Source organism: Delphinus delphis, chromosome 2, assembly GCF_949987515.2.
Source record: "Delphinus delphis chromosome 2, mDelDel1.2, whole genome shotgun sequence".
NCBI classification, from domain to species: Eukaryota; Metazoa; Chordata; class Mammalia; order Artiodactyla; family Delphinidae; genus Delphinus; species Delphinus delphis.
The window spans coordinates 99,119,917-99,133,178 of record NC_082684.1 but is presented as its reverse complement, the minus strand read 5'-3'; the positions used below and the strand labels follow the sequence as shown (position 1 = coordinate 99,133,178).

The 13,262-nt window shown below is 49.6% G+C and overlaps 1 protein-coding gene across 5 annotated transcripts in view; it reads left to right on the top strand.

Moving 5' to 3' along the window:
* The window catches only part of PCSK6 (proprotein convertase subtilisin/kexin type 6), a 190,399-nt gene extending 185,229 nt beyond the window's left edge, over positions 1-5,170 (top strand). For all 5 annotated transcript variants that reach the window (XM_060005284.1, XM_060005283.1, XM_060005286.1 and 2 more), the window contains 2 exons: positions 2,260-2,372; positions 3,755-5,170. In XM_060005284.1, coding sequence (XP_059861267.1) covers positions 2,260-2,372; positions 3,755-3,852 — 211 coding nt within the window. In that variant the 3' untranslated portion in view covers positions 3,853-5,170. The remainder of the gene's footprint in view (positions 1-2,259; positions 2,373-3,754) is intronic.
* Positions 5,171-13,262: the final 8,092 nt, after the last annotated feature.

Below are 13,262 nucleotides of genomic sequence, written 5' to 3'. Positions count from 1 at the left end.
GGAGCGAGCAGCTAGGCAGGGCTCATGGGGAAAAGCCGGGCCGGGACGCAGGCCTGCCAGGTCGGCAGCCTGCATGCCGAGTCGAGACCCGTTATGCTGAAGCCCACGGCCGAGAACAGTCCATGATGAGTATCTCAAAAGAGGCGCCGGCCACCCCAAGACTTAGGAAGAGGACCTAGAAGGGGGATCAAGGACCTCTTTGAAGACAGAGCAACTCGGTGGGGTGTCTGCCCCCCACCCTCCTACCACCCTCCCTCCCCCTGCCCCTCCTGGGTATGTTGAGGCAGGGCAAGAGTCAGGCAGGCCTTCTGCTCTGTCCTGTGCCCAGTGTGACGAGATATCTGCCATCTGACTGTCACCTGGAACTGCCTAAAGACGGGAGGCGGGGAAGTGGTCCAGCAGCAGGGCAGGGAGAGGACTGCATCGGGCGCCGCCCTGCAGAGTTTGGCAGGACAGTCGCTGTGGTGTTTGCGGGTGAGGGCAGAACCAGAGGCGTCTTGAAAGCCCCCTGCCGAAGAGAACCACCTGCCAGGCACGGTAACCTTGACGGAGGAGCCAAGAGGGTCTCTCGGAGAAACAGGGGCCCCGAGGCAGTTGGGGGAGCGGCCTGGTGCCGGATTTTTCCCCAAGCCGGGGCCTCCAGATCCGAGCCCAGGCTGGCCGACACCTGACCGAGGCCTTGTGAGGCCCTGAGAGCGAGCCCGTCCGAGGCTGCCCGGGCCTCTGCTTGCGGAACGGGGAGATGCTGAAAAGTGGTGGGTTGAGCTGCTGCATCATGGTCATTTGTTACATGGCCGAAGAAAACCGACACAGCCCCGGGGGCTGCCGTGGAGATCCTGAGGCTCTGTGAGGCTGAATTTGGAGAAGAAAGAGAGCTGTGTGCAGCCGGGTCTCCACTGTAGCCGCCCCCTTACTGTTTATAGCAAAGCAGCCCTCAGCCAGGGCCTTCGAGACAGCTGACCACCAATTACATGGCTTGGCTTGGCCCTAGCTCCTGTCTAGCAGACATCATCTGTGAGAGAAGCGGGAGTTGGGGGGAGTGGTCCCCTGTGCAGTGGCATGAGGGGCCTGTGGCCCGGCCAGAGCGGTGCAGCAGGGGCCGGGCCCTGGGATCTTCCCCAAAGTGCGCAGTAAGAGTCTGCACGTCGGGCCCTGTCCTCCCGCTCCAGGGTCTGTGAGGGGGGAGGGCAGGCTCTTGCTGCAGGAGGATGCGGTTTGCCTGTGGGTTTACACGTTTATAAACATAAACTATGGGCCCGAACTCCAGTTTGGAGGTGCCCTCAGTGACCCCAGGAGAACAAAAGCCAGGCTGAGGGCCTGCTGTCCCGGAGGCCCCATGCAGGCAGAATCCATGATGGCACCTGACCCCGGCACAGGCCCACTCAGGAAGGAGGCCTACAGTGAGCCGTGCTGTTGGCGTCTGGTCGCTGCCTGGGAGGTGGCATCTGTCCCAAGCACTGCCTACCTGATGCCCCGCCCACCCTGTCCGAGCCCTGCTCCCGGGCCTGCAGCTGACAGGGAGCTGGGAGGTGGGTCTAGGGAGACCCAGTCCCTGGAGCTGGACGCGGAGAAGGCAGCAGGTACAGCCCAGGTCCCTTCATGGCCCAGAGCAGGAAGGGGCGTCGGCAGGCTCTTCTGTGAAGGGCCCGACGGTGAGTCGTTTAGGCTTTGCTGGCCGTACAGTCTCCAGAGTAGCCGCTCAGCTCCAGTGCCACAGACGCAGCCACAGACAGACGCAGATAAACGCACGGGACGGTGGAGTGTGCCGACCCTCCCACCCCCAAGGTCATGGCACTCTGTCAGCAATAGTCCTGGGTCCCGTCTCCGGGACAGGTCGAAAGGGCATCCCCACCCTCTGTCCGACGTCACCACAAAGGAGGCTCAGCCCCGGCTAGCCCCAGGGTCATGTCCATCACATTCAGGGGAGCCTGGCCCCAAGCCCCAAGAGTCAATGCTGACATCCTCAGGGAGCCACCTGTGGCCACAGTGCCCAGGAGGGCATCCAGGTGAGCCACGGGGAGGTTCAGAGACCTGGGCCCATCCTCAGCTCCAGGCATCCTCCTGCCAACTGGCCGTGACCGTCTCCGCGCTCCCAGGGCAATAGAGGAGATACATGCAGATGCTTGGCCAGGGTCTCGGGCCGTCGTGGGGGGCACAGTTACAGCCAGGGGGTGCAGTGCGGGAGGGCGGGAGGGCTCTGGGAAGGGGCCTGGAGTGACTGTGTCTCTTTCCCATCTGGGAACCCGTGTTCCCCTGCAGGTGTGACGAGAGCTGCTTGAGCTGTGAAGGCTCCAGCAGGAACTGCAGCCGGTGTAAGACAGGCTTCACACAGCTGGGAACCTCATGCATCACCAACCACACGTGCAGCAACGGTGAGCATGGGTGGGTGACCGCCCTGAGCTACCTCGGGGCTGCCCCGGGCAGAAGAGAAAGGAAAAGAAGATGCAGGGACTGCAGTCCCTTGGACAGCCCTGTGGCCCCTCCTCTCAGTGACCACTTGGCTCTCCCCTGGGCCTCCTCCCTTCCCTTTAGGCCTCTCACATTGACCAGACAGGCATCTCCACTACCAGCACAGCTAGTGCGGGTCGGTCCGTTGAGTAACTCTTACAAATGATTCTGTTCTCGCACCGTTCCCACTCTCCTGCCATAAGCCCAAGATGGCCTGGGTGTGGTGACATGTGTTAGGAGAGGCCAGACCTTGGAGGTCAAAGTCAGGAGGCCTGAAGGCTCTCAGCCTCCCTGCACATGTGTCAAGGCCCGCGTGTCCATGGGAAGGACCTGCCTCTGTGCTGTGGGAGAGCCCTGGTGCTCTAAGCCGACAGGGAGAGGCAAGGATGGGCTGTGAAAACAGGATCTCAGAGGAGACCAGCTTGGGGATTCCGGGCAAGAGAAGGCTTGGCAGGGGACTCTGGCCTGGAGACCCAGTGCAGGGGCCGTGGGCAGACGTGCCATGGCGAGAAGGAGCCTCCATGGCTCAGCAAGCCTAGGGAGGAGCAGTCTGGGGCTGGCTCTGGGCACTGCGAGCTGGCAGGCGTGCAGGAGAGGGTAACCGCCAGTGCCATGCTGTCCGTGGGCACGGAGCTGGCACCGGCCCTGGCCTGGCAGAGCGTGAAGCCCGCGGAGAGCACCCTGGGCACGCCCTGTGAACCACAAGGTGGTTTTCTTGGCTTGCAGAATTATGTCCCTTCAAAGGCCAGGAAGCTCCTGATTTAGGAAGCCACCTCCTTGGGTTATGTATCCAGCCCGGGAAAGGGAGGCTGTCCCCGGGGGGGTCTCCCGGTTCCCATGAATGGCAACATCCTCAAAAGCCAGCTGCCGAGGGGAGGGGCCAGCCTCCACGGCTCTTCCCTTCCCCCTCAGCCTTTCCCTCTTGGTGACCCCCTTCCTCTCCCATTTGGTGTGTCCCCGGGATCACGGCGTAGCCTCCATCCTGCCCCTGCCAGGCCTGACCCCATCTTCCTCCCAAGTCCCCCAGCACAACTGTCCAGGAAGAGGAACAGGGACCACAAGGGCTCTCTGGCACAGCCTAGGTGTCCCCAGGCCCCGCCCACTCCCCTGCCACCCCGAGTCTGCTTTTGTCTCCCAGACTCAGCTCTGGCCTCTGCCGCGCCAGGCCCACCACATATCACAGGGGTGACTGGGAGGGCTGCCACCCCCGCTCCCACTATGTCCCCAGCAGAGTGGGGTGATGGGAACAATCCTAACTGGCCCCCAAATCTCACATGTCTCTCCTTTCTCCTTCCCGGGGGCCCAGCCGATGAGACCTTCTGCGAGATGGTCAAGTCCAACCGGCTCTGCGAACGCAAGCTCTTCATCCAGTTCTGCTGCCGCACCTGCCTCCTGGCTGGGTAGGGGCGCCCGGCCGCCCGCACAGGGCAGGGCCCCTCCTGTCTGTCCGTCCACCTTCCTCCAGGCTGTCGGCCAGAGTCTGTTTCAGGAGTGGTACCCTGCATCTGACAGCTTTATCTCCCCAGGAGAGAGGTCCTTCCGCAGCATCTCTGGGCGCCCAGGCCAGGTGGGTGAGGGCTTCGAGGAGGTGTCGGCGATGTCCTCTCACACCCTGCTTGCTGGCTCCATTCTTCTGGCTAACTCACAACGGGAACAGAACCAATTCCAGGAATCCACAGCTCCGGCTTCAGAGCAGCTTCTGGAACCATAAGTTTACTGAATCTTCGAGACCAAAGCAGAAAGGCAGGATGCTTGGTGCATTGCTCTTCTCCCCGTGCTTTTGGGCAGCCCGCAGACCCCTGGGCTGTGCCCCTGCGTGATGGAGGGCTAAGGGGCATACCTGCTCATCTGCCTGCCACAGTCTGGGGGATGGTTTGGTCAGACTGTAAATAAAACAGATTTTGGGGCTTCAAACGTGTGACCACTGGGGATGGAGCATCTATTTCTCCATAATCAGCGACTTCTGAAACTGCAGCCATGGCTTAGGAAGTCTAATCCCAAACGGATGGGTTGGAGGGACCCTCCTTCCTCTGCCGCCCTTTCCTCTGAGGGAGCTGAAGGTCCCTGGTCTCTGCATCCTATCTGTGTCTCTGGGAGTCTCATGGCCCAGATGAACGGTCACCTCTGCCTAACACAGAGGGTCCCCAGGAGGCGTCCCGGGGGCTGGCCAAAAGGTGCCCCAACGACCAAGCAATTCTTCCTACCAAAATGTAAACCCAGCCTGTGAACTGTTAATTGTCTGTCGTGTCCCATTTTGTGGAATTGCTTTGAAAATACATTGGCCCTGCTTTCCAGGAGACTTGTTCTTAAGGTGGGCGCCCCTGCGTCTGTGTGTGCTATGAGCCTAACGACACGGCTGGATTTATTTTTGCCAAACCTGTGTGGGTATTTTATAAGCTACGTGTTCTGATTTTTACCAATGTTAATTATTTTGACAAATATTTCATATATTTTCATTGATATGCACAGATCTGCTTGATCAAGTCCCTTTAATATGGGAGTAACATTTGCCTTAAATTTTTTCGAGCTCGTTCTCCATTTCGTCCTGCTCCCGTCTTTGACTGTAACACATTTGACGAGTCCCCTGTGAGCTGGGGGGGAGCCCAGCTGTTGTTTGTTGAATCCACAACTCCAAAAATGAAATCCACAAAGCAAATACAGTGTTAACCCTAAATTAATAAAAGAGTTAACATTTCATGGCAAAGGAGCCTGTGTTTCTTCCCAAGGCACAACGTTGAAACGTGGGTACCGGCCAGTGTGTGAAACGGCTTTATGTGTGCTTTTATTTCAAGGTCTTTGAGCTTTAGCGAATAATGCTGCAGCAAAGTCGTGGGAGAATCCCAGAGTTCCAGCTCCAGGGTGTCCTTTGGCAAACAGACCTTCTTCAGGCCACAGAAGCCCAGACTGCAAGCCTCTTCACCTGGCTGCGAGTGTGATTTCGTTAGGTCACAGCTTGTCTTCCACACAGTGGCTGAAATCCCCGCACCTGTGGGCTCCGCACTACATGGGATTTTTACCCTGGCCTCTCTGTGAGGTCGGAGTTGTACTTACTAGGAGTCCTTTGTCTGCACATTATAGGAAATGCGCTGACTAGAACTGACTTGGGAAAAGACAAAAGTCGGGGAGGGCCGTTGTTTTGGGATTCCAGGGTTGTTTCGGAATTTCAGGAAAGATGTAGCCGGGGCTTGGGAGCCCTGGGACAAGCATTAAGTGTCACCTGGACCCTCATTGCAGCAGTGCCTCCTCTCTGTCCACTTGATGGGACAAATGACAAAACCACTCAGAGCTCCCAAGAAAAATTGGTGCCCATCCAGCCCTCTAAAGGTTTCTGAATCTGCTTCGGGCCCGGGTTCGTCTGCCTTGCATCTGTGTTTGCCCGGTTCCACCAGTTCTGGCCACAGGGACACGTGGCCCCGGAGCCCTTCCAGTGACCACGTGGCCGGAGGTGGGGAGCAGCGTGCAGCTCTCGGAAAGCGGGGGGAGGCTATGCGACCTGCCAGCTAGCTGCCGCCACGAGCAGGACTTGGCCCGAGTTGTCAAATGTGACGTAATGAAGGACTGAGTGAGTGTGTTTGGGAGACAGTAGCCAGGACTGGGCAGAATATCAGTAAGAATTCAACCTCCACCAGGAGCCTGATTGAATTAAAACCAGCAACTTGCTAAGCACCTCTGGTGCAGGGCACCATTTTAGCCCCTAGAGCTTTTTGTCCACTGAGAATTCATGGTTTAACATGTTTGCAACTGAACCAGAAATCAAGTCCTGTTATTACCAAAGGACACCACCTACAAGAAGGCCAGCGGGCAGCACATACCCGCCCGGCAGTGGCTGAGCCAGCCTGTCCCGGGGCTGGCGAGTGCAGTGCGGAGTTGAGAAGGTGTTCACAAAGGCCTAAGAACCAATCACCCCCTTGTTAAAAGGGACTGACCACATAAAATGCCTGTTTGCAAATGGTCCGACCTTAAGATTATCTGGACTCTGTTGGGGCAGGACACATCTATGGATTTTGTTCTGCATGATGGACTCGTGGGGCATGTCCTCTAAACCCCTCATTTCACAGACCGAGGCTCGTAGAGCTGAAGTGACTTGTCTGGGGCCACCCACTGGCGAGGGTGCTCCATCGTGTGCCCCGGGAGGGAGGCTGGCTCTTGGCAGGAGGGATGGTCACTTCTGCAGCTGGCCAAACAGGGCCACGATGCATTCAGTTTAAGCTGTCTTCATTGCCAGGGGATGACATTTTTCTGACCTTGTCCCCAAAGTCTTTGGCACCTCACAGTGGTCCCCAGATGCATGTCCCCATCCCTCCCAGGCCACTGCTGATTTTATACGTTGTACCTCTTCAAAGGGCTGGGGAGAATTGCACTTTTTACAGGAGATGCACTTATAGTGGGAAGGAGGGGGGTGAATGGAGCTTTAAGTACAAAATGGCGGTGGGGGAGGGGGGCAACATAGTCTAAATGTGGCCAATGGTGCAGTTCCCTTGAACTTGGGGGACTGCCCTTCATTGCATTTAAATCATTGATAATGTGGCTGGAGGACCCTTAAGCCTGCAAGCTTGGGGCCCCTGGGAGCATGTGAGGGGTGGAGGTTTAGATCACAGGACGCAAACGGGAAGGAGGTGGAGAAGTGAAGTAAAAGGAAGGTTATTTTAATAAGAACAAGCAAGGGTGATGGAAAGTAATACACCATAGCCATTCTCTGGCACTGTAAGGTTCTGCCCAGCCGGCTGAGAGGCAGCTAGGGGCCGACTGTCATGAGAAAGGAGTTTGCATCCTGTCCCAGACTTCTCGGCTGCTTTCCTTCATGAGCCAAGGCTTTATCCGTCCTGCTGGTTGTCTCAGAATGTCCTGACGCCCCAGGCTCTGCGGCTTGTCCGTGCACGGAACAGCGCCCCCTACATGACACAGCGGCTCCTACCACCCAAAGCTGCCCCTCCCCTGGGCACCCCCCCACTCTGTATCAGCTACACCAAGGGTGGTCCTGTTGAGCAGATGGGCACCAGCGTGCCCAGAGCAGAGCACATCTCATTGCAAAGACAGTGGTTCTCACCCAGGGGGTGATTTTTGTCTCCCTGGAGACGTCTGTACTGACATCTAGTGGGTAGAGGCCAGGGATGCTGCTAAACATCGTGGAATGCACAAGACGGTCCCCGCAGCAAAGAATTATCCAGCCCCCAAAGGTGCCGAGGAGGTTGAGAAACCCTAGCCAAGAGAAATGAAATCAAAAAAGAAAACCTGTTCTCAACTTCCTAGAGATACCCTAAAATGAATAAAACCAGCTATAGCTTATGTCCCTGTTTGTGAGCTGAAGCAAGGGAAACCCATACTACTTTCCTTTTTTAAAGTAAAGAAATAAACCCTTCTGGTTTTTTTGTTTTGTTTTGTTTTTGTTTTTTAACATCTTTATTGGAGTATAATTGCTTACCCTTTTGTTTTTAATTGAATAAGAGAAGGGCTTGTCAAATCAGCTCTCTGGTCTAAGGACTCCACCTGGTGGTTCTCTCGGGAATGAAGTTTGGATTGTTTTCTTTATTTTGAAACAATCAATCGCAAGGCAAAATTACAGAAAAGTTGCAAGTACAGTACAAAGAAGTGTTTTCCTGAACAATTTGAAAGTAAATTACCGATGTAATATCCTACCACCTCCTAAATACTTTAAATTATTTCCCATAAACAAGGATCTTCTCCTACATAACCATGGGGATCAGGAAATTGGTATATTCCTACCATCAATCCTCTGACTGGATTCAAGTCTTGCCAGCTGTCCTGATAATGCCCTTAGCAAAAGGGTCCAATTTAGATCACTCTCTGCATGTACTCATCAGGGCTCTAGCCTTCAATCTAGAACAGTTCCTTGATTCTTTGACTTTCATGACCTTGAACGTTTTAAAGATGACCAGCCAGTTATTTGTAGACTGCTCCTCAATGTGTGCTTGTCTGAGGTTTCCTCATATTTCCATTCAGGTCAAGCGTCTTTGACATGAATCTCTCCGAAGCCATGCTGTGTTCTTGTCATTGCATCCTAGTAGGTGATACAAGACTTTGACTTGTTCCATTATCGGTGGTGTTAACTTTGATCAGGTGATGAGGGTTCCGTCCCCTACGCACCCCCGCCCCTGGGCTATGAAGTGATGCCTGCTAAAGGATGTCCACTCTCCAACATTGTGCTGATGATCCCAGCCAAAGCAATAGGGCAAAACATAAAGAACTGGTATAAGAATTGGAAAGGCAGAAATAAAACGTTCATTATTCTCAAAGAGCAGGGTTAGGCATGTAGAAAATCCAAAAGAACAGTTATAGATTAATGATTAGAATTAGTAAATGACTTCAGCAAGACTGCTGGATACAATGCCAGTATCAATTGTATTTCCACTGTAAATCAACTGTATTTCAATATACCAGCACTCAATGGTTAGAAAATGGAATTTTTAAAATAGAAGATACTGTTTACAACAGCATCAGAAACTATTAAATAACTAGAATAAATCTAGTAAAAGAGGTATAGGACCTCTACACAAAAGCTATAAAACACTAAGAGAAACCAAAGAAGATCTAAATAAATGTTTATGGATTGGAATACTCAATATTGTAAAGATAAGAATTCCCTTCAGGGACTTCCCTGCTTGCACAGTGGTTGAGAATCCACCTGCCAATGCAGGGGACACGAGTTCGATCCCTGGTCCAGGAAGATCCCACATGCCATGGAGCAACTAAGCCCATGTGCCGCAACTACTGGATCCTGCACTCTAGAGCCCGTGAGCCACAACTACTGAGCCCACGTGCTGCAACTCCTGAATTTCGTGTGCCTAGAGCTCATGCTCCACAACAACAGAAGCCACCGCAAAGAGAAGCCCATGCACCACAACGAAGAGTAGTCCCTGCTCACCACGACTAGAGAAAGCCCGCACGCAGCAACGAAGACCCAACGCAGCAAAAAAAAAAAAAAAAATTCCCTTCATCCACAGATGCAATACAATATAAATCAAAGTGTGGGTTCATTTTTAGATACAAGATTTATCTAAAATTTCCATTCAAATGCAACGGGGAATAATAACCAAGACAATGTTGAAAAACAAAGTGGCTCTTTTTTTGAGGCGAATATCAAGTTTTAAAATAGAGCTTAGGGCTTTCCTGTTGGCGCAGTGGTTGAGAGTCTGCCTGCCGATGCAGGGGACATGGGTTCGTGCCCCGGTCCTGGAAGATCCCACATGCCGCGGAGCGGCTGGGCCCGTGAGCCATGGCCACTGAGCCTGCGCGTCCGGAGCCTGTGCTCCGCAATGGGAGAGGCCACAACAGTGAGAGGCCCGCGTACCGCAAAAAAAAATAAAGTAGAATAGATCTTATTATTATAAAGACAGTAAGATGGTATGCAAAAATAGGCGACTAAACCCATGGAACAGAATAGCTAGTCCAGAAGTAAATCCTCACATATTTAGACATTTGATTTATGAAAAAGGAGGTAGCACTGTGGCACAATGGTGAAAGGATGGGCTTTTCAATAAATGGTGCTGGATCAACTGAATACCCAGATGAGGAAAAAATATATCTTGATCCCTACCTCAGAGTATGTATGAAAATCTATTCCAGACAGATTGCAAATCCAAATGTGAAAGGGGAAACAATAAAGCTTTTAGAAGAAAAGATTTATAATTTTGGCATAGGCAAAGATTTCTTAACGAGGACTCAAAAAACATTAACCATATAGGGAAAAGTTCGTATATTAGACTATGTTAAAATTAAGAACTTCTGTTCACCAAAAGACAGCATTAACAGAGTGAAAAGGCCACAGAGAGAGGGAAGATAGTTACTGTACTTTTATCTCACAAGGACTTCTATCCAAAAAAAAAAGCACCTACAAATCAGTAAAAAAGGACAGCCCAATAGAAAACCAGACAAAACACCTAAACAAACACTTCACAAAAGCTAATTAAATGGACAATAAATATATATTTTTTAAAGTTCTCAACTGTGTTAGTAATCAGAGAAATAGAATGAAAACCACAATGGGATACCACTACCAACCCACCAGAATGGCTAAACTTAAAAAGACAGGCGATACCAAACGTCAGTAAGGAGTATAAACTGGTACAACCACTTTGGAAAATTAGTAGTATCTACTTAAGCTGAAAGTAAGTAAACCCTATGGCCCAACAATTCTATTTCCAAGTATATATCAGTATATGTGTTCACTTAAAGATATTTATTATAATGCTAGTAGGTGCACTATTTATAATAGCTCCAAACTGAAAATTACCCATGCTCATCAACAGCAGAATAGACAAATTGTGGAATATTCACACAGTGAGAAACTATATAACAACGAGAATAAATGAACTACATCTACACACAAACAGGTTAAGCAAGAGATGCATAAGGTACAATTGCATTTTGCATAAATACAAAACTAGGCAAAGCCAATCTACGCAAGATGTTAGATTAGTGGTTACCATTGGGGCAAGGGTGTGGCTGGAAGAGGGCAAGAGGTGTGCTTCTGGAATGTGCAATCTCTTGTTCTTGATCTGGATGTCAGTTGCTTGGGTGTGTGTAGTTTGCAGTCTGCTGCATGTATATCATGCTTCAATAGAAAGTTCAAAAGGAATCAATTCCAGGGGAATTGGAGAGCTAAATGTGAAGGATAAAACAACTGAGCCTCTAGTAGATAACACAGAAAAACATTTTGGAGATGAGGGAAGATTTCTCAAGACACACACGTGAATACACATACACATAAACTGAACTATGTAAAAATTAGAAACTTCTGGTCATTAAACAACACCTTTTCATTAACGGTGAAAAGGTCAGTAAGCAGAAAACCCTTTCTGGGTCCCAGACCTACATGACCATAGTAAAAGTGTCCTCCCCAAGATAGGACAAAAGACACTGTCAATGGGCAGGGCTTCTGAGCTAAGAAGTTCACCTTCTGATGTCTGTTCTTGAATCGGACCCTTTGAAAGCTTGTTTCTTTTTCAAAATGGGAGAGGCAGTCACATTCTTATCCTTTTGATTCAATTTACAGCCCAGATCATGATTTGGTGATTTGGGGAATAAGATGTTTTCCTAGACCAAAATGGATTATAATGAGGATGTATGTGAGGACAGTATTTCCACTCCCTGTGAGGTCTTTGGTATTTAAGCAGTTTTAACCAAAAAAAAAAAAAAGTGAAAGGTAAACCACAGAGTATACTCATATCCAGAATATATAAAGAAATCCCATAATGAATAATAATAAAAGGCAGACAACCCAACAGAAAAAGATGGGCAAAGACTTGAATGGGCACTTTGCAAAAGATATCAAGAGTGGACAACATATACAGAAGATCCTCAACTTTATTAGTTATTAGAGAAAAGCAAAGCATTAGTGCAATACCACTACACACCCACCAGGATCGCTAAAATTATAAAGACTGACCGTGCAAAAGCTTTGAAGTTTCATTAGGTCCCATTTGTTTATTTTTGTTTTTATTTCCATTACTCTAGGGGGTGGGTCAGAAAGAATCTTGCTGTGATTTATGTCATAGAGTGTTCTGCCTATGTTTTCCTCTAATAGTTTGATAGTTTCTGGCCTTATATTTAGGTCTTTAATCCATTTTGAGCTTATTTTTGTGTATGGTGTTAGGGAGTGTTCTAATTTCATTCTTTTACATGTACCTGTCCAGTTTTCCCAGCACCATTTATTGAAGAGGCTGTCCTTTTTCCACTGTACATTCCTGCCACCTTTATCAAAGATAAGGTGTCCATATGTGCATGGGTTTATCTCTGGGCTTTCTATCCTGTTCCATTGATCTATCTTTCTGTTTTTGTGCCAGTACCATACTGTCTTGATAACTGTAGCTTTGTAGTATAGTCTGAAGTCAGGGAGCCTGATTCCTCCAGTTCCTTTTTTTGTTCTCAAGATTGCTTTGGCTATTCGGGGTCTTTTGTGTTTCCATACAAATTGCGAAATTTTTTGTTCTAGTTCTGTAAAAAATGCCAGTGGTAGTTTGATAGGGATTGCATTGAATCTATAGATTGCTTTGGGTAGTAGAGTCATTTTCACAATGTTGATTCTTCCAATCCAAGAACATGGTATATGTCTCCATCTATTTGTATCATCTTTAATTTCTTTCATCAGTGTCTTATAGTTTTCTGCATACAGGTCTTTTGTCTCCTTAGGTAGGTTTATTCCTAGATATTTTATTCTTTTTGTTGCAATGGTAAATGGGAGTGTTTTCTTGAAGACCTAAATAGACATTTCTCCAAAGAAGATATACAGACTGCCAACAAACACATGAAAGAATGCTCAACATCATTAATCATTAGAGAAATGCAAATCAAAACTACAATGAGATATCATCTCACACCAGTCAGAATGGCCATCATCAATAAATCTAGAAACAATAAATGCTGGAGAGGGTGTGGAGAAAAGGGAACCCTCTTGCACTGCTGGTGGGAATGTGAATTGGTTCAGCCACTATGGAGAACAGTATGGAGGTTCCTTAAAAAACTACAAATAGAACTACCATATGACCCAGCAATCCCACTACTGGGCATATACCCTGAGAAAACCGAAATTCAAAAAGAGTCATGTACCAAAATGTTCATCGCAGCTCTATTTACAATAGCCCGGAGATGGAAACAACCTAAGTGCCCATCATCGGATGAATGGATAAAGAAGATGTGGCACATATATACAATGGAATATTACTCAGCCATAAAAAGAAACGAAATTGAGCTATTTGTAATGAGGTGGATAGACCTAGAGTCTGTCATACACAGTGAAGTAAGTCAGAACGAAAAAGACAAATACAGTATGCTAACACATATATATGGAATTTAAG